Source organism: Bombyx mori, chromosome 25 (genome assembly GCF_030269925.1).
Source record: "Bombyx mori chromosome 25, ASM3026992v2".
NCBI classification, from domain to species: domain Eukaryota; kingdom Metazoa; phylum Arthropoda; class Insecta; order Lepidoptera; family Bombycidae; genus Bombyx; species Bombyx mori.
In genome coordinates, this window is record NC_085131.1 from 700,643 (window position 1) to 723,299 (window position 22,657).

The following is a 22,657-nucleotide window of genomic DNA, read 5'->3' on the forward strand; positions in this document are numbered from 1 at the left end:
AAAATTATATCAATTGTTTGAATAATGAAATGGAGCCGATTGTGGAATCGAAATAAATTTTTAGTAAAATAGGGAGAATATATAAATATTTTAAGGGAATTTTTGGATGACGCTATGTTAGTGTAAAGTACGTATGTAAGCTGACGTATGTAATTATGGTTGAGACCGATTTGATTTTTCTCTTAGCCCCTGTTCTATTCCATGAAATCTTAAACACTTCAAGGTTGAATTTTTTTAAATATAAAAGGCATAAATGTAGTTTATTCTTTATTGCGATTTGTTCAATTCATATTGAAAATAATATAATAGGTAAAAAACAAATATAGTGACTAGTCATTAAAAACAGTAACGAAAATGATGTCATAAGTAAAAAATGTCAGCTGAAAGGGAGACAATTCGGGTGGCGCCATAGTAACAGGTGGAATTTTTAAAAACGGCGCCTTAAACTACCACACTTCACTTTCACTCTGTTTAAAACTGCTCTACTCATATCATTTCCACTTCCTACACTAGCGGTATTTCGGTGTCTTCCAGCAATTCCTTTCGATTTACCGTTGGACGCTTTTTCAAAATGTCCCCATTACAAGACGGTGCTCCTTACCTCTAACTTCCATAAATAAAAAACTATAAGTCCACGTATGTAGCCATTTAGCGTAAATTTAAATTAAATATAATAATAATAAAAAAAAAACGTAAACATATGTGCCAATGATCCTGAAGAGGTTTTTTTATAAAAAGGCTGTACTAAATACCAATTTAATTGTCAGTTCCAATTAAAGACATACAAAGAAACAGTTCTCTTTTTAAATCTATTTCACTGGCGAAAATTTTAACAAGAAACACAACAGAACGTGCACTCCACATTTTTCCTCAATCCAAAGTTAAACGAGATCACAGGTCAATGTCAAGTTTATTTTTCCGGCATCACGTAGCCGATAGTTTTATTCCTATTTCCCCGCATTTGTAGCCGATCTCCCTCATCAAGTACGGGGTTCGCTCGTGTCCCGGCGAGTTTAACCACTGCGATACATTAATGCCGACGGTTACGTAGCCTTCTTTCTCCAAAATATCTAAGATGAGTCTAAAGCTACCTCGGAGACGATTGCTGTTCATTGAGTAGCAGCCTTCTTTAAAATTTAGAATGCACACTCTGAAAGAGAAAAAAAATTGGTTTTCTGTAAAGTCGGTTTACGGACGATAGGTTTACGTGATGACGTCAGTAGCAGAACTATTCGAACTGCTAGCTTTGACGTCACGCGAGAAGAAAGATAAATGTGTCACAAGCCAACGCTTAGGCCGATTGTGCCTCTCTATCGGTTGCTCCACATTCTCGCTTGCACGCTCAGGCGGAACGTGACACTTTTTCGTGCGTGCAACCGGTGTTTATCGATTTATAAAACTGAATTCATGATCAGTATATACTTTACCACAAAAAAAAACAAGAGTAAATTACACAAAAATTACGTAATGGCTTACAAATTAATTACACGGGTAAACACCAAAATTGACTTTGATTGCAAAGCATAAAATTTCGATATTTTAGATCGTAATTAGACGAAAAAAAAAATACATGGCATGAAAAAGTTTGCTTTTGAACTTTAATAAATTGACCACATATGAAACAAAATGCATCAGCATCGTATTTACACTCTCGCGACATTTTAAGTTTTTCTGGGCTTGTACAAAACACTTGATCGTTGTTTATGACTCGAGTGCCATCTAGCGGCACTGTGTAAACGTAAACACCCCACTCTCATAGCGCGGGTTTTTTGAAAGTATTAAAATTAATTAAAATTTATACAAACGTTGAAAAATGAGTATTATTACCATAACTATCACAAAAGCAAACTTTATATCAAAAAAAATTATTTTATTTTCGTTTTTGTGAATAATTAACCAGAAAAACTTAGTGTAAACGTTAGGACAAAGAACGATTTTTTTTTGTAGAGTTGTGTTATAGTCAAAGATTATGTTTGTATGAAGTAAACATTTTGTATACTTACACAAGTGCATCTGACGGAAGTTGTAACTGTTCGAAATGAACTTTCGTGTCGGTACAATTTCGATTTATCGGAACGGGATAACCTCCCTTCAGGCATATTAACAGATCTGTAAACATTATTATCTTAATTAAAATCTTATAAATCTTGTTACCTATACAATAACTTTAACTTTTATTTAATTAGATAGTTTTAGTTTTTAAATAGGTATTTAGATGGCTTTCGATAGTTGGACGCAGACATCACTATCTGACAGGAGGTCAAAGTCAATAATTGGTTTAGTAGCTTTACTAGGAGGCAGATACCAATTTTTTTAATGAAATACGTACTTAACACACGTTCAAAAATTACTTCCCTGAAGAAGGAATAGCATTGTGTTAAAAATCAAACTTGTAAAATTATAATTTACGTCATTATTCATGTCTCAAAATGAGTGACGGCATTAACGTTTTCGATCTCTATGGGCTCCAGAACCGCTTCCAAGCGGGCCATGAGCTCATCCACCCATAAGCAATAAAAATTACAGCCAGTGATAACACAAAAAAAATTTGTAAGTATGATTTTTATTACATGGTATAAATTACTAATAGCTTGGATAGATGAATATAGTAGAAGAATTAATGACCGGGTTTTAAGTGGTTCCGGAAACCCACTTTGTACAATCTATGGACTCCTATAACCATTTCAAAATGTCATCTGTGATATCATTGGCCAATTTACTAATGAATAATTACTCACCGCTAATGATTCCACACGGCATTATAACATTCTTGGTGACATACTCAGGAGCCCCCAAACCTCTAGCCAGATATACCTCAACATCATCAGTGAGGGCCGACACGGGATACATGGCTATAGTTTCCTTCATTACATCAGTAGAGAGCTCATATTCCACACCGTGTAAAGTCTTTGTTGCTATACGGAGTATAAACAATTGCATGTAATCTAATATCTTATTGTGATCTCTACTGAAATAGTCATTTAAAAACTCCTCTGAGAACACATGTTTTATGACTTTGTCTTTGTAGATCCCTAACGAAGCCAGTTCAAGGCACACCTTAGGCCAGGGTAATATGGAGTTGTTACTATCTAGAACAGCATTAGTGGTTATCTGTCTTTGGATTTCTTGCCACTGCGGGGGAGGTGGAATGTAGTTCATGTTGGATAGGCAGTTGATGAAGCCAAAGAGTATGTTGGTGCGAGCTTCTGATAAAGTTGTGGGGCTGGATGCTGCCAGTTCGCAGAGGTACTGGACGAGTCCTAAGTGGGTGTGTGCCTGGAAAGAATTATAACATCCTTTCTATTATAAAAAACAAAAGTGTTAATCACAGAGAAATGTGGATAGTCAAGAAATATTAACTGGTACTGAAAAAAAACTAGAGACTTCGATATATTGGCTTGATCAGTTGCTACAGCATCTACACAATGCAGATAATCAGGGCATATTGATGACAACTAAAAAACAAGCAGTTACCATTGCCCATGGATACTAGGAATGCCAAGGTACAGGCAGGTAGTTGCCTATTTATAGTTATAATAGGTGGAAAACAGCATTGTGACTTATCTCTCGATTTCATTATAAAATATACTTTTCTAGTTTAAAATATTAAAAGATACTTACTATCCTCGAAAATATCCTGGCAATCAGCAATGCCTTCTCAAAACCCACTTTGTGCTTAATTACATAATCACCCATAGCATCCAGCATTTGTTCATGATAAAATTCAGGGTGCTTATCCAATATACGACTCTTTACTCTACTAGCCACCTTCACAACTTCATTGTACTGTAAATCGTCCATATTTTCAGCCAGTACACTAAAGCAACCTTTGAGCAAATTAGCCCTGGTAGGGTAAACCTCTTCAGTACAATTCACATAACTTAAATACATGACAATGGACCTGGCACTTGCAGGATCTTGGTCATGGAGCAACAGGCCAGCTACAACATTATTAATACAACGATCTGGAAGATTGTGGTGGCAACAGTATGCTAACATATCTTTGAGTAACTGCATATCATCGTTATCAATTTCTAAGGGTAGATGTATTTGAAATGCTAATGGCAAAGCCATTTTGAGAGCTTCAACTAAATGATTTTTCTCTTTGAATCGATGCAAAATAAAATCTAAGAATATTATCTGTCGAATGCCAATAGAGTTTATCTCGCATCTTATGATTTGTAATAGGGTTTGGACTATTAGACTATTCACAGAGACTCCAAGGTATGATAGAACTTTCATTGCTTCAATTGTTTCGTTGACGTCAAGCTGTCGAGCATGCTTCTTGAAATGCTGACAGAGTAATCCAAATGCTGGATCCTTGATGACCGCTTCAGAGTTTTCAATATTGCTGAAAATTTTTAAATTCATCAGGTGTGTTTTACTGGTACTTTGTTATTTGATGATACCATTATCTTATGGTAGCCTGCATGAGAACGATCCACTAATGAAAGGATAGTAATTAGTGCTCTAGTACAATAGAATTATGGTATTAATCTTCCATCAATATGCGCATTGTTTTAGTTAGCCAAAGGAAGTAACATACCTGTTCTTCTGTAATTGAAAGAGACTTCTTAAAGCCTGCAGCATATGCTGATCAGTCATTTGTGGTAAATTTGACTGAACTAAGCCCATAACATCACCAGGAGTTACAGCATTCTTCAAACTCATCATTGTGGGATCTGGTGTCTTTGTATGTTTCACTTCAGTTACTTTAAATAAGTTTTTTGATTTATTAGGACATAGCGGAATACTCATTTGAAAAAAGATCCCATGGGTGATACAGCCATTACAGCATAATCGAACTCAAGGGCATAGCTACAGCTAGAAGTGAGCATAGTCAGTGGGAGACAACTATAGGTTTTTGACATCAGCTAGTTTTACATTACACTATTTTTTTATTATTATTTAGTAGCTTGCAGAAAATCTAGTGTTAAATAGTAGCCCAAACTCATCTCACAAAATCAATGCAGCTAACAACCTAAAATTTTTAACACAAAGTTGAAGTATTTTTATAGAGATTGGCCCACCCTTCAAACCAGTACGACTTTGCTATACCACTAATAATAGATTGTGTTTGAACTTTTATATGGTAGTTATTCATGGAGTTATTCATTTGGAAACATATTGCAGGATATACCTACAGGTTTTGAACACTAGCACATTCGCATCACTTTATATGACTCCACTACAGTCCTAATCATCATTGTCATTTAAGTCTCAGACCCTTAAACATTTACTCGTTCCGAAAAAAAGAAAAATAACAATTACAGCTCGATGTTAGACTTCTAGTGTGTCGTCTTGTTTGGCAAATTGGAGTGTTGCGTAGTGCGTTTCTCCAAACGCTCTTCAATAATAATGCCATTACAACTGAAAATATAAAAAAACACTATCAAAATGTAAAATTGTGCATCTATTTTTGAAGATGTTAACACCACAATTTTAGTCAATTCTTCAATCGAGTTGACAGTCCACAGACCAGCTGGGCCTTGATAATGTCAATTCGCTTTTGAATCGTCTGGGTTCTAGCCAAGACGGGCGCAGGGGGATGTCCCTAATTGCTAGGAGGGTAGGAGGTCGCCTTGTCACGAAACGACCCAACGGTCTGTAGACTAGCCAACCTGATAATGTTGGGCTGGAAGGATACTCGTCTTGGTTACGCAAGTTATGTCGCCGCTTAAGAGCAGAAGTGAACAACAATGACCTTACGTTATCAAATCAATCGTTTTAGGTTATGTTACTATCAATTTATTACTAGTTTCACTTCATGCTATCGGTGATTACATAACGACACAAATGTAATGATTAGAATAGAATTAGTTAATTTATAAGTAACTATTTACTTTAAGTAATATCATAACCATTATTTACCATTAGGCGAAAAATTCTAAGACTATTAGTTAATCTGTCTTTATTATGTTTTTTTGTGTCTAAAGTTGTGGTCAAAGTTACCTTAAAATTTAATATAGGGATTGTTTAGTATTATAAATGTACCAAGACTAATTTATTTTTATTATTTTTGTAAACAGAGTTATATGAACAAACGTAATATTTAAAAAAAAAACAGGTTCCCAATTACAAATGTCAAGTGTCAGTCACTTTAATTTTTTTATCATGAGCAAAAAATAGCAATACACAATTCCAGAGCGGCTTTTTAGAGGGAACACGAGGAGAGAATTTTTATTTTGACGTTTTCTGTAATTATTTACCATGGAGTTAATAAGTACCTACAACTTTAACATTAAAATACCACTAAAATACTGACTCTATGCTATTTACAGCTTATGAATAATACAAAACGAAGGAGTGTCCATGTTGGCCATTATTAACATCAGTGTTAGTATGAATTAAATTAGCAGCGTGGGGCAGTAGTAGTAATTAGTAAACCACCAAAACCATTTAAATATGTACATACGTGTGGTTTATTAACTGTTTAGTATCTGTGAAAGTGCACAAATGTGGGAAAATGAAACAAAGTGCTGGACGTAATTTCTCTGTAAATCTCTGTAAATGACCACCATTTTACTGAGATTATATTTCATCCCATATCATCTCAATTCATTTAATTTCACTCCATATTATCATTTTCATAAAAATAAGAATAATAATTAAAATAAGACATGACTTAAAGGTTTTAGTTACCAGGTCATAAAATCTCTTAAAAAAAATTTCAATACCTACGCACTATTGGGTCCAATTTTGTAATTTGTAAATCAAAGCAACGAAACAAATATTTTATGCAATTGATAATTGTTAATATACTCATTTGAAATGCTAGAAGAAGTTATAGTGAGCTCGCGTCCTGATCGGGTTATTCGCAAAAAACTAAAAAATCCAGGTGACTACACAATAGTTCCTTACGAGGATTCTCGTTGCAAGATCAAAATAACAAACTTAGCTTGCACCAACCATCTCGGGAAATGTGAAATTGAACCAGAAAGCAAAGTTTTCAGCACCAATTTCGACGGTAACGTACTAATTGGCGATTCAGATTTTTTTATTGACAAAGACTTTGAGTTAATCCTGCAGCAGATGTGCAGCGGAGAAACTTGTGAAGTGAACATGGTGTATAGGGATGGTAGTGGAGAGCTGGTGAAAGAGATCTCGTGTGACGTAGAGCTGAAGGAAGTGACTGAAGAGCAGCTCATTAGTGACTGGAGCTGGGAGAGATTGATGGAAGCTTCTATACACCACAAGGTGAGCTGTAAGTTGATTTTGTATCTTGTTATCTTGAAATTTTACTGGTGGTAGGACCTCTTGTGAGTCCGCACGGGTAGGTACCACCACCCTGCCTATTACTGCCATAAAGCAGTAATGCGTTTTGCTTTGAAGTGAGGGGCAGCAGTTGTAACTATACTGAGACCTTAGAACTTATATCTCAAGGTGGGTGGCGCATTTACGTTGTAGATGTCTATGGGCTCCAGTAACCACTTAACACCAGGTGGACTGTGAGCCACTTGTCTACCCATCTAAGCAATAAAAAAAATTAAGCAATATGTATTAACTGATGTTACGATATTGGGACTGCACTGATTGGTATTGGTCTGCTGTTTCTTCAGAAGGACAATGTCAGTAATGTTCTTATTTTGTTGAAGGGAGAAAATATGCTAGGGCGCTCTTGTGTGGACTCCAGGACCAGAGTGCCACCTGTGTCATTGCCCCTGTATGCACTGGTAATGGTGTGAGAGGTGGATATTGTTTTCTAGCGCTCATAAGACTTCTGTAGTATCAGAGAGTATTTTGATTTTACAACATTAAATTTTTTTAACTGAAGTAAAAACACGTCCGTAAATTCAAAATCATTTTTAATTCCTATCAAAGATGTACTGCATGCTCATGTACAATGATTATTTTAACATTCCATATATCTGAAGTGGCATATCTAATTGTCTTTTTTCAATATCCATATTTAACATAATACTGTTGTGTCGTAATTAACAGAAGATGTTCACAGACCAAATTGCAAATAGACTATAAATAAAAATCATTGTAACATCAAGATACGACAAACTACACGACAAACTATGCCAGAAAATGATTTTGAATCTGTTTTTGCCATTTAAACATCTTAGTAAGGATAGCTTTTATACTTATAATTCACAGGAGAAAGGTGTAGAATTAGTGAAAGAGAAGCGAATATTAGATGCATTCAGGAGATTCAGTAAGGCTCTCAAGATGGTTGTAGCCATTGAACCTATCGATCCTGAAATCATTGATGAGGAAAAAGCAGTTGCAATTACAGATCTTAAGGTACTTTTAGTTCAGTTTTTTATTTCTTTAACTATTATTATAAAATTATAATTATGCTGAATGATAAGCATGCACAGTGTGCTCTTTTTTGATAACTTTATCTGTTATTTAAGTTTAATGTTTTGTACTTTACATTCTGTGTGACGTTTAAGAAGTTAAGAATGAACGGAAGGAAGAATTCCTAAGAAGGAATCATTTGAAATGATGCCTTCATCTTCAATGATATGATGCGATATGATGGCACAGAGTTAGCTATACAATCTATATTTGTATTTATATCTGTGTTTATATATTGTATATCCATATGTATGCCACATCCTTATTAAATGTTGTTTTTCTTCAAACAAAGCTTGAGAAAAGTTCTCAGTGGTAGATGACAGCTCTACAATCTATGAAACAAAAAAATGCTCAAGATTAATAACCTCTCATTAATACTATTGAAAGGGAATAAAGACTGCAATTCTGATAGTCATTAAGTTTTTGTTGCAGGTCAAATTATACAATAATTTAGCGCATTGTCAACTTCAATACAATGAATACGAAGCAGCATTAGACCTGTGTAATAGAGCCATTAAATATGACCCAGAAAATGTGAAGGCTCTATATAGAAGATCGCTGGCGTACACCGGCCTGGAGATGTATGTGGAGGCTTGGGCAGACATACAGCGCGTATTACAAATCACACCGGCCGAGAAAGCAGCTGTACAACAATCAAGGCATTTGAAACCGATAATTGATAGGATTAATGAAGATTACAGTAGTGTCGTTAAGAAAATGTTCTCATGAGAATAAATATTATTTATTGATTTATGAAATTTTATTTGGTACATAACTGTGAATACAGCAATCCCCCGGCTTACCACAGTGGCTTGGATCCGCATTGTATGTATATTCCTGTAACAAAAAAAAAAAACTAATATTTAAAAAAAAAGAAGACGTGCTTGCTGAGTTTCTTGCCAGTTCTTCTCAGGACGGAGGCTCGTTTTTGTGAATTGGCGGTAGTTCTTTTTGACGTTCAATAAGTATGTACTTTCATTTATGTTGAATATTTTTTTTTTTATTTCTTTTTTTTTTTTTTTTTTTTTTTTTTATTGCCTTTGTAGGCAGACGGGCATACGGCCCACCTGATGGTGAGTGGTTACCGTCGCCCATGGACTTCAGCAATGCCAGGGGCAGAGCCAAGCCGCTGCCTACCGCTTAATACTCTCCACAAGCCTCGTTTGAAGAAGGACATGTCATAGCGCTCGGGAAACACCGAGGAGGGGAGCTCATTCCATAGCCGGATGGTACGTGGCAAAAAAGATCTCTGGAAACGCACTGTGGATGACCGCAGTGGCTCCAGGTAGTATGGATGAACTCTACTCCGGTGGCGGGCGGTGCGATGGTAAAAACGAGATGCTGGTATCATCTCGAACAATTCCTCAGAGCACTCCCCATGGAACATACGGTATAAAATACAGAGGGAACCGAAGTCCCTCCGCAGACCCAGAGGCTCCAAACGATCCGAGAGAATGTGATTATCGACAATCCGAACGGCCCTCCTCTGTATGGAGTCAAATGGAAGAAGCTGGTATTTGGGAGCCCCGGCCCAGAGATGGGAGCAGTACTCCATGCGAGGCCGGACTTGTGCTTTATAAAGCAAAAGTCTTTGTCCAGGCGTGAAGTACCGCTTCGCTCTGTTGAGGACTCCCAGCATTTTGGACGCCAACTTGGCTTTGCCTTCCAAATGACTCCGAAACTGGACATCGCTCGAAACGTCGACCCCAAGTATCCCGATACTCTCGGAAGGTTGCAGGGATACTCCTTGGAATTGCGGCGCCATGACAAAGGGGTCCTTCTTCGCAGTGAACGCGCAAACTTGTGTCTTTATCGGGTTGAATTGAACCAAGTTCAATTCACCCCATTCGGAGACTCGCCCCAGAGAGTTCTCCACTTCAGACACAAGTTTTGATCGTCTCTCTTGCACCACGCTCCGAGAGAGACTCTGATGGCCGATATATCGCGCATCCCCCGTGCTGTCATCCGCATAGCAATGCATGCCATCAATAGACAGCATGTCATTGATATACAGGATGAAAAGCGTGGGGGAGAGCACCGAACCTTGTGGAACGCCAGCGTTGATGGTCATGGTATCAGAACAGTCACCGTCTACAACGACCGTGATGCTCCGCCCATCCAAAAAGCTAGCGATCCACTTGCAGAGACCCTCGGGGATTCCGTAGGATGGTAACTTCGATAGAAGTGCCCTATGCCAGACCCTGTCGAAGGCCTTCGCGATATCAAGGCTCACAGCAAGAGCCTCGCCCTTGCTCTCCAAGGCTTCAGCCCACCTGTGAGTAAGGTATACAAGAAGATCGCCAGCTGAGCGACCGTGACGGAAACCGTACTGTCGGTCACTGATCAGCTGGCGATCTTCAAGATACTTCAGGAGTTGTGTATTTATAATTCGCTCCATCACCTTGGAAAGCAAGGAAGTTATCGCGATAGGCCTGTAGCTCGATGGGTCCGACCGGTCACCCTTCTTGGGGATAGGGTGGACGTGGGCGGTCTTCCATGAAGACGGAACCCTGTTAGTGCAATAACAGAGGCGATACAAACGCGTTAGCGCAGGTGTCAGCTCAGGGGCGCACGTTTTCATTTGATTTGATTTGAACAGGCGCCCGTATGTCCCTTATAACGCATAATGAACAAAGCACGGACATTGTTTCGTTAAAGGAAATTTAAATGAAATATTAAGGAAAATTATATCATAGACGGAATGTATGTGTTATAATAAAATTAAATTATGGATATTTTAAATATATACCACGCGTTAAGGATATCCATTAGTTAATCCGACTTCTGCGAGTCCAGCATTTCGCAGATGTAGGCGGCGGAGCGGTGGAGCTCATCCCATACCGAGCCGGGGGCCGGAGATAGGTTTTCGCTCTGTTCCGATCCCTTAGGAGTCCACCCCTCCCACCTGAACATATCGGGGTGACCTGATGGGGCCATCAGTACTAGCGCGCTTTTTACTTATTGATTAGTAGCTAATTAGTTTACCGATTAGTCAGGCTACGGACTCACCATTATGGTGTAGATAAGTTATTTTAAACATTTTTTTTTATCCTACCTATGCTGATAGCCTTGAGAGGCTATTTCAGCTTCACCCTAACGCGTAAGAGTTCACTGGGCTCAAACCGGAAGTGTTGCTAACACTGGCCCAAGCAAGTGCTTCACAGAATCTACCACCGGATCGAAAACGCGACCCACTGAGAAAGTCCGGCGAGAAACTCGAGTGGGCTGTGTCTATTGGGTTTAAACTTTAAACAATGATTATTGTTTTTCTCAAAATTAAATTTCTCTGTATACTCTACTCCGATTCTTCCAGCTAGACCACCTTCTTTACCTGAAGGCACCATAACCGTAAATACATATAATGGCGCGTAAATAACAATAAATCACCAATCAAACAGGTCATCACATGGCCTCGCGAAGGTTGCAGGCCGCATCCAACTGGCCACTTAAAATTGAAACTCTCACTCTTTGTAAATAAAGCTTGTATTTGTTAATAAAGGACTTGCATCTATTATGATAGAATATTATTTTCTCATTACTTAAATGTAGATGCGGTAGTGGCTCACTATGTTATATACTATTATTATGGCTGTCTCATGGCGAAGTATGGATCGATATCCCATATTAAAGAAACAGGTCGGGTAAACTAAACTATGAAACTGAGTTTGTTCCTTCATTTTACGTAGTTAACGCTACTTCTAGAAACTACGAAGCGTCTTGCCTTTGAGTGATAAATGTAAAAATTGTAAATGTAACATTAATGAATAAATGCCCAAAATGTTACTCATATTTTTGTAAGTTCACGTGTGATTCATAATTAAACAAGTCCGGCAAGATTCGAACAGCCTCCACGTACATTGGTGCCTAGATTATGACATCGTAAAATAAATGGAAGTAGTGTCTGACATCATTCATGACCTTAAACGCCACACGCCAGTGAGTACGCGAACCAAGCGCGCATATTTTTATAAATAATCGGTTTTTAAACTGTTTTCTTCATCGAAAACTTGTGTTATAAACAGCAAAAAATGTCTAGTGAGTTTTGTTTTGTGTGATTTAATTGAGCTATCATCGAAAATGTTTTGTTATGTAGATTAAAATGTGCATTCGGAGGTGAATAATGCCAGCTGTGGATCAGATGTTAGCGAAACGCGAATAGTCGTTGATTAAAAACATCAACGCAACTATTATTAGATTTTGTTTTGTTATCAAATATGGCGGTTTCAATATTTTTATTTCAAAACTTGTTTCGTAATATTGAGTTTGTACGTGCTCACGGTGTACTTGGTGTAAAGTAGTTATCGGAACTCACGGACACAATTGCGCTTATAGCTCAGCGGCATCATGTGTGCCCTTCGAACAAAGAGGCCGTGAGTCACTGAAACTAAGCACTGGTCATGTTACCAGTTATTCTGACTGGTACACAGTGTATTGACAGCCTGTCAATAATATATTAAATTGACTCTGTTAATACATTGGTTAACGTTGCGAGTAACTCGCTTCCTCGTTAATAAACCTGGCAACTGGTGCCTGGTACCTGGCAACCCGGTAAAAAAATATACTTTACCACATAACACAAAATATCCGACGGTCAAAGTTCTAGACAACTGTGTGCCCAGGCCTTTAAGATAAGCGTAACAATACCAAGAGTGTATGTAAGATCAATTGTGTCGAAATGTTGTTTAATAAAGTGAAATACTCAGTAGACTCATGTTCGTGTAGGACTAGGTTGCGGTATGATTTTGAAGCAGATACCAAATAAATAAATAAAAAGCAAAGTTTCTTTTAAAACCGATCGTATTGTTGTTCTAGGTAAAACGGAAACATTGAAATCCGGATGGGGAATTCAAGTGGTGGTTCCAGGTCCAGAGCACACTTTTACCCTGGATGAGGAGGCTCTCACTGCACTCCTGCTCCGCGAGGATATAAAGGACCGAGCTGTGGTTATCATATCGGTTGCTGGAGCCTTTCGGAAAGGAAAGTCCTTTTTGTTGGACTTCTTTCTTAGATATTTACAGCACAAGGTTCGTATTAGTCATAAAAATGGTGTAATTACTTTAATCTTGTCTGTTGCATCGTGAACCATGTATTTGTGAGCGTTCGATCTACACTCTCCCGTTTCTCTGGCACAAATGATCTCAAGTGTTAGTAGTTAGTAGTTGGTGATCAGTGCCTTAAAGAGCCAGTCCCTGCTATTTGTAAATTACACGTTACTCTTCGATTTAGAGGATTCTGTGTCAATCAGACGTTATCCAAATGGTTCAAACAAATTAGGTCTCTTCAACGCAGAGTCAACTCTCTTATTTTCGAGAAGATCTAACCAGTTAGATCATGTAGCTTTTGCAATCTAGATTATATTCCGCTTTTTCATCTGTACTTCTTTTGTTTCGAACTACAAATTGCGTAAATAAATGTGTAATGCCAAAACATGTAGATGATAGAAACTTTAAAGAAACTTTAAGGGGCATCAGGCCGTGTTGAATTAATTTGAATCGGCTTAGTCTTGCGTTTTTATTCGCACTATATGTCCGAAATTTCGAATACTGTACAAATTTTGTAAGTGTTTCACCTCTAACACCTAAGACTCAGTGGCCTGTATTGGGAACGAGCCATGTCCAGAAGCGGTCAAATAAGGGCTGACGATGATGATGTCGATGATAATGGCTTTAACCATTTACCATTCAGACTGAAGGATATTGAAAATTGGAACTCCCAGTAGTTTTGCAGCAGCTCAGCTCAGCTGTCAAGATTTTGATACCAAGCCTGTGGGTCGATAACATCTTTCCCACCACATATACTGGATGTTTGTACTACACGATTCTTAAATATTTCAGTACGTCCTTGGTGAAAGCGGTGGAGAATGGATTGGTGTTGAAGATGAACCTTTAGAAGGTTTCAAATGGCGAGGAGGATCTGAGAGAGAAACCACAGGCTTGCTGCTATGGTCGCAGCCTTTTAAAGCAACTTTAGCGAATGGCGAAAAGGTGAAAATAAAAGTTATAAATAGATAAATACTGATTTCGGATTATAGAATGGGTTTTAGAAATCACTTTCTCAATCTCAGGTGGTGATATTTCTGATGGATACGCAAGGAACGTTCGACAGTCAGTCCACTGTGCGAGACAACGCCACAGTGTTCGCTCTCTCCACGCTGATATCTTCCGTTCAAATTTACAACTTGTCGCAGAACATTGAAGAAGACGACTTACAGCATTTGCAGGTTGGTTTGTAAAGTTTTAGAATATAAACATATACTTAGATAATAAACTATTTACTACAACTCACAGAATAAGAATAATGAAGCGAATACATATTCATGTTAATCAAAACATTGAATTACGTAATCGACTAAATTTATTTACTGGTGGTGGGGAGTCTCCTAAGTTTGCGAGTTTACCGCAAAACAGCAATGCGTTGCGGTTTAAAGAGTGGGGCAGCAATGTCTATACAATCAAGACTTGGATCTTGTGTATTAAGACGGAGGCGGCATCGCCTTACTAATATCTATGGGCTCCGTGTATCATTTTACACCAGATGGGCCTTGAACTCGTTCGCCAATCTACAAGAGAACCCAGAGGCTCTACGAGATCCATGACATCAGTAAAATGCCTATGTGGTCTCCTCGACTGTGGCCTATCATGAAATCCCTTTTGAAAAGGCATTCATTTTTGTTTCTAGTTGTTCACGGACTACGGTCAGCTAGCACAAGAGAGCAGTTCCGGAAGGCCCTTCCAGAGGCTGCAGTTTCTGGTTCGAGACTGGAGCTTCCCGTACGACCATCCGTATGGCGCTCTGGGCGGTCAACAGCTTCTGAAGAAACGGCTCCAGGTAATTAGGGATTTTTTTGAAGTTTGCCTTACATTTAGCCCCATTGAATCGATAGTCCTGAACGCTGATAGATCGACATAATTTGATATTCTTCAAATCGTTTATGTTAAGGCATACATACAATTACCTTCTGTAAAGAGAAGACCTATTGCCAAGCGGGTGTTTTGATCGATTATCCGTTGGTATTCGCGATTTGTAAATCACAAGATTTCTTAAAAATCTTATTAACGCAATTCAGATTTTGCCGCCAATCACTTTGTGGTTTCCAAGCGTTCCGGCCAATCGCTCTAAATCATGAAAACTGTTTAGATTCATGAAGGACAGCATCCAGAGCTTCAGAACCTCAGAGAGTACGTAACAAGGATATTTGATGAGATCGCTTGCTTCCTGATGCCTCATCCGGGCCTCAAGGTCGCTACGAACCCTGACTTCAACGGGAAACTAGCCGGTGTGTATTTAATAATCTTATTCCTCTCATCCCATATAAAAACATATTCTACTCTACATGTATTTCCTTACATCAAATATACGGCAGCCAGATGGATTTGTACATTATTCTGGTTCAGACTTATGCTATTTCTCAAGCATTTCTTATGCGTTTCGGTTTGAAGGGCAGGGCCGCCGTTGTAATTATACTGAGACCTTATCTCAAGGTGGGTGGCGCATTTACGTTGTAGATGTCTATGGGCTTCAGTAACCACTTAACATCAGGTGGGCTGTGAGCTCGTCCACCCATCTAAGCAATAAAAAAAAGGCAAGTTGATAGTCTTATAGTTCTGCTTGTATTATTCACCTGTTCATTACTTATCCCTAAACGAACGTATATGTTTATTAACGCCCATTTGTGTCCGTGTTCTTGTATCGATCGCCAGTGAAACTTCTAATTAATCATTTCTCGGTTTCCAGATATCAGTCCAGAATTCAAAGATAGTTTGAAGCAGTTGTTACCGATGTTGCTCGCCCCTGAGAATCTAGTCCCGAAGCTGATCGAAGGCCAGAAGGTCAAAGCTAAGGATCTGCTGCTCTATTTCAAGACCTACATGAAGGTGTTCAATGGAACGGAGCTGCCGGAGCCACGGACCATTCTAGCGGTTTGTTTTTTGGACAAACATTTGTTTGTTCATCCACTTTGTTGTATTTAAATAATAACTTGGATTGTTTTATAGAATTTATTAAACTTAATTTTTAGACACAAACAAACTGTATAAATTTTGCAGCAGTAATGTAGGGAAAAATGCAATGACACATATTATACCGATAAAATAAAATAACCAACTCAACACATTCAAAGGATAAAGTTAATATTCTGTTAGAATCAGAAACGCTTGTTCGAAGGATTTGATGAAAAATATGCATTTACTATCATATTGTTCCTTATTGTAGAAAACTATATTGAACCAAATAGCGATAGGAGTTCATTCAGATAACGCAACACGAAATTGAAATAGTCATAACCAAAAATGTTTTTGAAGTAGACCTTACGTAGGCACTTTTAAGTAATCATGAGTTTGCAATTATTTCAGAATGCACTTACACCACTGAGAGGAACTTGCTAGAAACTCAGAGCTTCTTCTCTTGCAAATATATGTACAACACACATAACCTATAATACATTTTATCAGTACATATTTTTATAATAAATATATTTTTTATTAGAAGAAACTGTTCCGTGTTAAAATCGAATCCATGTCCCGTATAAATCTGTTCGTACAGTTCGTTGCAAAAACTTAATGATTAGCTGAGGGCGACCTATTTTTTAAACACCTTTGAATGGAAATATACGTTGCTGAGTATTTGTGCTTTTACATTAAAATCTTATTAATTTTAATGAAAGATTAGTTATCGATATCAAATAACTCAGTCAAAACTTTCGCCAGGCGACGTCAGAAGCCAACAATCTCTCAGCAGTGGCTGAAGCGCGCGAGGTGTACGAAACTCTGATGGAGGAGATCTGCGGTGGCACCAGACCCTACGTGCAGCCCAGACAACTAGAGGAAGAACATCACAGGGTCATGAACAAGGCAATACACGCGTTTGACAGCAAAAAGAAGATGGGTGGTAAGGAGCTGGCTGATGGGTACAAGGCTGAGCTGGAGAAGGTAACAATCTTGCACGTTGTGTTTGCAAATAGTACCCGTACTAGTGATATTTTTTTTAAGTTTTCAACACCCTCAGTACTTACGTACGAAAGTTTTTTTTTATTGCTTAGATGGGTGGACGAGCTCACAGCCCACCTGGTGTTAAGTGTTTACTAGAGCCCATAGACATCTACAACGTAAATGCGTCACCCACCCAAAAAAATAGGTGCATCTGATGATTACAATCGTTGTTGTACACATAACTTATGTTGCAAGCCAGATTTTGTTTCTTTTTACTTGTGTTTTTTATGAATCTTTTTAGCTTGTGATGTATTGTGAGCCTAATAAATAAATATAAAAAAAAAAAATTATTACTTATCATATAACGTCATCGCTCATAAAAAGCAATACTCGGAGCTAAACGTCCAGTTAACGATGAACACTCAGAAGCTGCGCGGGAATAACGCTCGCATTGAACACATTGTAGATGAATGCAGCGCTCCCAACCTGTGGGGGGGTGTAGCTATAGCAATGCTTACCATTTCCAAGTCTGGCATGTCTACTAAGACAGAGATGATAGGACCATTTCAGACAATCCCTCAAATGCCCGGGATATACTCGTGGTGCCGAGTGAAAGAAAGACGTTATCGAAATCGTCGTGGCCTAAACGATAAGACGTCCGGTGCATTCGTATCACTAGGGATGCAACGGTGTTCGAATCCCGCAGGCGGATACCAATTTTTCCAATAAAAGAACTTTTTTTTTTATTGCTTTTGTGGGTGGACGAGCTCACAGCCCACCTGGTGTTAAGTGGTTACTGGAGCCCATAAACATTCACAACGTAAATGCGCCACCCACCTCGAGATATAAGTTCTAAGGTCTCAAGTAAGTTACAACGGCTGCCCCACCCTTCAAACCGAAACGTATTTCTGCTTCACGGCAGAAATCGGCAGGGTGGTGGTACCCACCCGCGCGGACTCACAAGTAGTCCTACCACCAGTAATTACGCAAACTATAATTTTGCGGGTTTGACTTTTATTACACTATGTTATTCCTTCACCGTGGAAATTAATCGTGAACATTTGTTGAGTACGTATTTCATTAGAAAAATTGGTACCCGCCTGAGATTCGAACACCGGGTGCATCGCTCAACACGAATGCACCGGACGTCTTATCCCTTAGGCCACGACGACTTCAAAATTATTAGGTATTATTTTATATTATTAGGTATATTATTATATATAGATAGGTATTATTATTATAGTACTTAACAAATGTTCACGATTGACTTCCACGGTCAAGGAATAACATCGTTTAATAAAAATCAAACCCGCAAAATTACAATTTGCGTAATAACTGGTAGTAGGTACCGTGCCTATTTCTGCCGTAAAGCAGTAATGCGTTTCGGCTTGAAGGGCGCGGCAGCCGTTATACTATTAAAAGTGAGACCTTAGAACTCACGTCTCAAGGTGGCATTTACGTTGTAAATGTCTATGGGCTCCGGTAACCACTTAACCGTGGACCGTGAGCTCGTCTATTCATCTAAGCAATAAAAAAAACAAGTCTCATTGGCATCTCGATGACAAAGACCAGCGTTGACGGCGGTTACGTTTTCAGGAGCTAGAAGAGTTGTTCGAGCAGCTGAGATCGCACAACGAAGCGAAGAACATTTACCGCATGATCGGAACGCCTGTCGTGTTCGCGACGGTGGCCGTGCTCGCGTACATGCTGGTCGTGCTCGGCAACATGTTCGGCGTGCAGACGGTGGTGGCGGCGGGGCAGGCCGCCGTGGTAGGGGCACTCGTCATGATCGCCGTGTGGATCTATTCAAGGTACATCACATATATACGTGTAGGATTGGTAAGAATGTAACGTATGAAAAGAGCGTGGAACGGAGCGTTAAGATGTGATTGAGTGAAGAAAGAAAGGGAAAAGAGAATGACAGCCAGAATCACAGAAAAAAGAAAGATGGCGAAGACGGTCGAACCGATGAAGTATGAATTCTACTGGCGGTAGGACCTCTTGTGAGTCCGCACGGGTAGGTACCACCTCCCTGCCTATTTCAGCCGTGAAGCAGTAATGCGTTTCGGTTTGAAGGGTGGGGCAGCCGTTGTAACTATACTGAGACCTTAGAACTTATATCTCAAGATGCGTGGCGCATTTACGTTGTAGATGCCTACGGGCTCCAGTAACTGCTTGACACCAGGTGGGCTGTGAGCTCGACCACTCATCTAAGCAAAAAAAAAAAAAAAATATAAAATATATACTATATAGGTATATGGGTTGCACGAACAAAACGTAAAAGGTATCAGTTGATTTTTTATTATTATAATAAAGATTTTAGCAAAGAAGAATAAAACTGTAGTTAACAGTGGAATAATTTTCTTTTATGTGTCAAGATGCCAATTCTACACATATGTGTGTAGAATATACGTATATATGTATAGTGTATAGGGTATGCTACAATAAATACCAAATAGGAACGTGACTATAGTATAAACAAAAAATATTATTATGTAGTATAGTGTAGTGTATATCCCACAATAACTATCAAATCGGAACGAGGTTAAGCAATGTAGATCACGTTCAAAATTTTAATTACGCAAATCATAATTTTCACCGTTTCAATTTTTATTATAAGATGTCTTCCTTTACCGCGGAAGTCATTCGTTAACATTTGTTAAAAATCGTGACGAAATACTGTAGACGAAAGATCGTTCTACACATAGCGTGCCAGAAAGTAATAGTTCTTTTTTTTCCCTACCTATTCTAATAACCTCGAGGGGTTATTCTAGATTTGCCGCACTAGTAGGTGAGCTCACGGGGCTCAAACCTGATGACGTTGCTAACACCAACCCTAGCAAGAGCCGTGCTTCGCAGAATCTACCACCGGATCGGAAACGCGACCCACTGAGAAGATCCGGCGAAAAACTCAGTGGGCTGTGTCTGTGGGTTATTTACTTGTCGAGCCCTCGAGAACGATGACCGGTGCTTGAGATACCTAAAAGCACCGTTATAATTCCAAGTGGAATTCATAAATCAATTTAGATTTCTGTGGTGAATTGTTCGGTGTTATCTACACCACCCTATCTCGTTTCTGGGAAAGCTCCCAGGTAACAACAGCCGGAATTGTACCGTATACTCACCGATTGATTCAGTGACTTCTGGAGTATTAACAAATATTTGCTAATTGAAAAAATATTTATTTGTAGAACTACCGGACAAATGAGGGACGTAGGAGCACAATTAGATGAAATAGCCGATTCAATTCGTAGTTACGTAAGTAAACTATATTTAATGTTATTTAATAAATTGTATTCTAGTGAAGGTCGCCTTTGCCAAGTCTATATCAGTAGAAATTGTTAGTGGAGTCAATTTTCTTTTAAGGCAAAAAGAAGTAGATGTCTTTTTTGCGACGCAGAAAACCATTACATTATATTCCTATTATTTTTGGTTATTTTTGTTAAGGACCCGAGCGGAGCCGGAGCGGGCCGCTAGTAGATAATCTATAGGTATATTAATTATTAATATTATAAAGGGGAAAGATTTGTTTGTTTGTTTGTATTGAATAGGCTCCGAAACTACTGAACCGATTTGAAAAATTCTTTCACTGTTTGGAAGCTACGCTATTCCTGAGTAACATAGGCTATATATTTTTTTGTAAATTAGGGATCCTTACTAAAACTCCAATAATATAACCTAAGGTGTGAAAAAATTACCTAAAATATTATTTACATCGCGTGCCCTGCGAAAACTATTGATGATAGAATAAAATAATGTACTACAACTTTGTAGAACACATTGTTATTTACAAAAAGTGTCGCCACAGCATATGTCTAACTATTATAGTTATGCCGCAATAAGTGTTCTTTTATTTAAAAAAATAAAACAACGTCAAATATCGTTGAAATTTTTGTTAAAGACCCGAGCGGAGCCGGAGCGGGCCGCTTGTAGATACCTAATAAACACCTAAACAAAGAGCAAACAAACCGTTTCATCACGCGAATGTTTGCCCAAGGTGGGAATCGAAGGGCGCTAGTTACTGCACCACCAAGTCACTCGAAGTTACAAAGCATGTTTCACCTTACAGATTCTCAACCAAGCGTTCGACTCGATGCGAAGTCGCGCGACCGCCGCGGCTGTCGGCTACGGCGCGGACAAGAAGCGCACTTAGTGTCAACTTAGTGGAACAAACACTCGCCTTGCGTTTCACTCTGTGTAAAGGACCGATGTACATACATACATTTGAAGGGTGGGGCAGCCGTTGTAACTATACTGAGACCTTAGAGCTTATATCTCAAGGTGGGTGGCGCATTTACGTCGTAGATGTCTATGGGCTCCAGTAACCACTTCACACCAGATGGGCTGTGAGCTCGTCCACCCATCTAAACAATACAAAAAAAATACATACGACTGTGTGATATTCTAAAGTAGATTTTTTAAAACGTATTCACAACTTGCGATGTAAATAAAGTAACTGTGATATTTTGAAAACCCAATGAAAAACGAAAAATAATGAATTAAATTAAGTATGTTTTAACTACTTATAAAATATTTTTTGTTTTGAGTCCAACAATGACTCCACGCAATAAAATTGATTTTGTATATTTTTCATTATTTCGTATTCCACGACTTTACGAAGTTTGTAACATTATAAGTATTTTATGGAAGAGCACAGATCACAGACTCTATAAAATTCTAAGTAAATTAATTTCCTTTGTTTGATTTCCATTTAATAAGTGTATTGAGATAAGTCTATACTAATATTATAAAGAGGAAAGATTTGTTTGTTTCGAATAGGCTCCGAAACTACTGGACCGATTTGAAAAATTCTTTTTCCATTAGAAGCCGACATTGTCCCTGATGAACATAGGCTACTTTTTTAAAAAAAAAATTTAATTTTATTTTTTTGGTTTCATGTGTGTTTTAATGTTTCCGAAGCGAAGCGAGGGCGGGTCGCTAGTTTTTAATAAAGAAGTCGTAATGGTATTTGTTTACTTATCAATTAACATTTCGGATAGATTTTGTCACAATTAATAGAATTATAGGAATTCTACCACCGACTGATTACTTACTGATTAGTAGTTAGTAAGCTGTGCGGTAGTGTGCTACTGTAAACTAGTATTTTTTTAAATCATTCCTTTGGAATTTAAAACAGTCAACCATCTTTGGCCTTGTCTTGTTTTTGTATCATACATTTTGTTGTTTTCACCTACCAATATCCACATGTAATAAACATAAACGTGATATCTTTAAAAATAATAAATTTTATTTTTATACATACATGTTGTTTTTTTTTGAACCTATTTAAGTAAATTAAGTCTGTTTATAATTTACTTGACAATGTACATACAATACGTGGGTATAAAATATCAGCCTCCATTCCTTCCCATGGGTATCGTAGAGGCGATTTTCTTACGTAGATGGTGATCAAGCTCACGTCT

The 22,657-nt window shown here is 38.3% G+C and overlaps 3 protein-coding genes and 1 long non-coding RNA gene across 9 annotated transcripts; 2 read left to right on the forward strand and 2 right to left on the reverse strand.

The window, feature by feature from the left end:
* Positions 1-742: 742 nt before the first annotated feature.
* Positions 743-6,111, reverse strand: LOC101745283 (uncharacterized). 5 transcript variants are annotated; one of them, XM_038020375.2, is made up of 7 exons: positions 5,953-6,111; positions 5,272-5,370; positions 4,547-4,712; positions 3,622-4,351; positions 2,739-3,276; positions 2,004-2,109; positions 743-1,150 (listed from the first exon to the last, which is right to left on the reverse strand). In XM_038020375.2, the coding sequence occupies exons 2-7, from the start codon at positions 5,363-5,365 to the stop codon at positions 925-927; spliced, it is 1,860 nt and encodes a 619-aa protein (XP_037876303.1). In that variant the 5' UTR covers positions 5,366-5,370; positions 5,953-6,111; the 3' UTR covers positions 743-924. The 5 variants fall into 5 exon arrangements, with proteins under 5 accessions (XP_037876303.1, XP_037876304.1, XP_037876302.1 ...); XM_038020376.2 differs by having other exon boundaries at positions 5,145-5,370; XM_038020374.2 differs by having other exon boundaries at positions 5,872-6,096.
* A 536-nt stretch (positions 6,112-6,647) lies between these two features.
* Positions 6,648-9,056, forward strand: LOC101738660 (peptidyl-prolyl cis-trans isomerase D). The gene is made up of 3 exons (XM_004925698.4): positions 6,648-7,197; positions 8,104-8,250; positions 8,740-9,056. Exons 1-3 carry the CDS (start codon positions 6,772-6,774, stop codon positions 9,034-9,036), a joined length of 870 nt encoding a protein of 289 aa, XP_004925755.1. The 5' UTR covers positions 6,648-6,771; the 3' UTR covers positions 9,037-9,056.
* On the reverse strand, positions 9,034-12,204 carry LOC134201369 (uncharacterized). Its single transcript, XR_009976631.1, has 2 exons — positions 11,057-12,204; positions 9,034-9,144 (listed from the first exon to the last, which is right to left on the reverse strand). It is a non-coding gene; the product is annotated as an uncharacterized LOC134201369 (long non-coding RNA).
* Positions 12,191-22,496, forward strand: LOC101745423 (atlastin). 2 transcript variants are annotated; one of them, XR_009976630.1, is made up of 12 exons: positions 12,191-12,342; positions 13,120-13,331; positions 14,142-14,291; positions 14,372-14,527; positions 14,986-15,135; positions 15,445-15,583; positions 16,042-16,226; positions 17,013-17,234; positions 18,831-19,045; positions 20,426-20,492; positions 21,304-21,966; positions 22,177-22,496. XR_009976630.1 is itself a non-coding variant. In XM_004925659.5 (11 exons), the coding sequence occupies exons 1-11, from the start codon at positions 12,336-12,338 to the stop codon at positions 21,385-21,387; spliced, it is 1,587 nt and encodes a 528-aa protein (XP_004925716.1). In that variant the 5' UTR covers positions 12,191-12,335; the 3' UTR covers positions 21,388-22,496. The 2 variants fall into 2 exon arrangements, 1 of the variants encoding a protein (XP_004925716.1); XM_004925659.5 differs by having other exon boundaries at positions 21,304-22,496.
* The last annotated feature ends 161 nt before the right edge of the window (positions 22,497-22,657 follow it).

What these genes read in the sequence shown, in the direction of transcription:
- LOC101745423 (XM_004925659.5), top strand. An exon ending in TTCTGAAGAAACGGCTCCAG is followed by an intron (nt 15,136 to 15,444) that starts GTAATTAGGGAT and finishes AAAACTGTTTAG; the next exon opens with ATTCATGAAGGACAGCATCC. An exon ending in ACAAGGCTGAGCTGGAGAAG is followed by an intron (nt 17,235 to 18,830) that starts GTAACAATCTTG and finishes TTACGTTTTCAG; the next exon opens with GAGCTAGAAGAGTTGTTCGA.
- LOC101738660 (XM_004925698.4), top strand. Translation starts at nt 6,772, where the DNA reads ATGCTAGAAGAAGTTATAGTGAGCTCGCGTCCTGATCGGGTTATTCGC. An exon ending in AAGCTTCTATACACCACAAG is followed by an intron (nt 7,198 to 8,103) that starts GTGAGCTGTAAG and finishes TATAATTCACAG; the next exon opens with GAGAAAGGTGTAGAATTAGT. An exon ending in TTGCAATTACAGATCTTAAG is followed by an intron (nt 8,251 to 8,739) that starts GTACTTTTAGTT and finishes TTTTTGTTGCAG; the next exon opens with GTCAAATTATACAATAATTT.
- LOC101745283 (XM_038020375.2), bottom strand. Translation starts at nt 5,365, where the DNA reads ATGGCATTATTATTGAAGAGCGTTTGGAGAAACGCACTACGCAACACT. An exon ending in CCAGGATATTTTCGAGGATA is followed by an intron (nt 3,277 to 3,621) that starts GTAAGTATCTTT and finishes AATTCTTTCCAG; the next exon opens with GCACACACCCACTTAGGACT. An exon ending in GCCGTGTGGAATCATTAGCG is followed by an intron (nt 2,110 to 2,738) that starts GTGAGTAATTAT and finishes TAATGTTTACAG; the next exon opens with ATCTGTTAATATGCCTGAAG.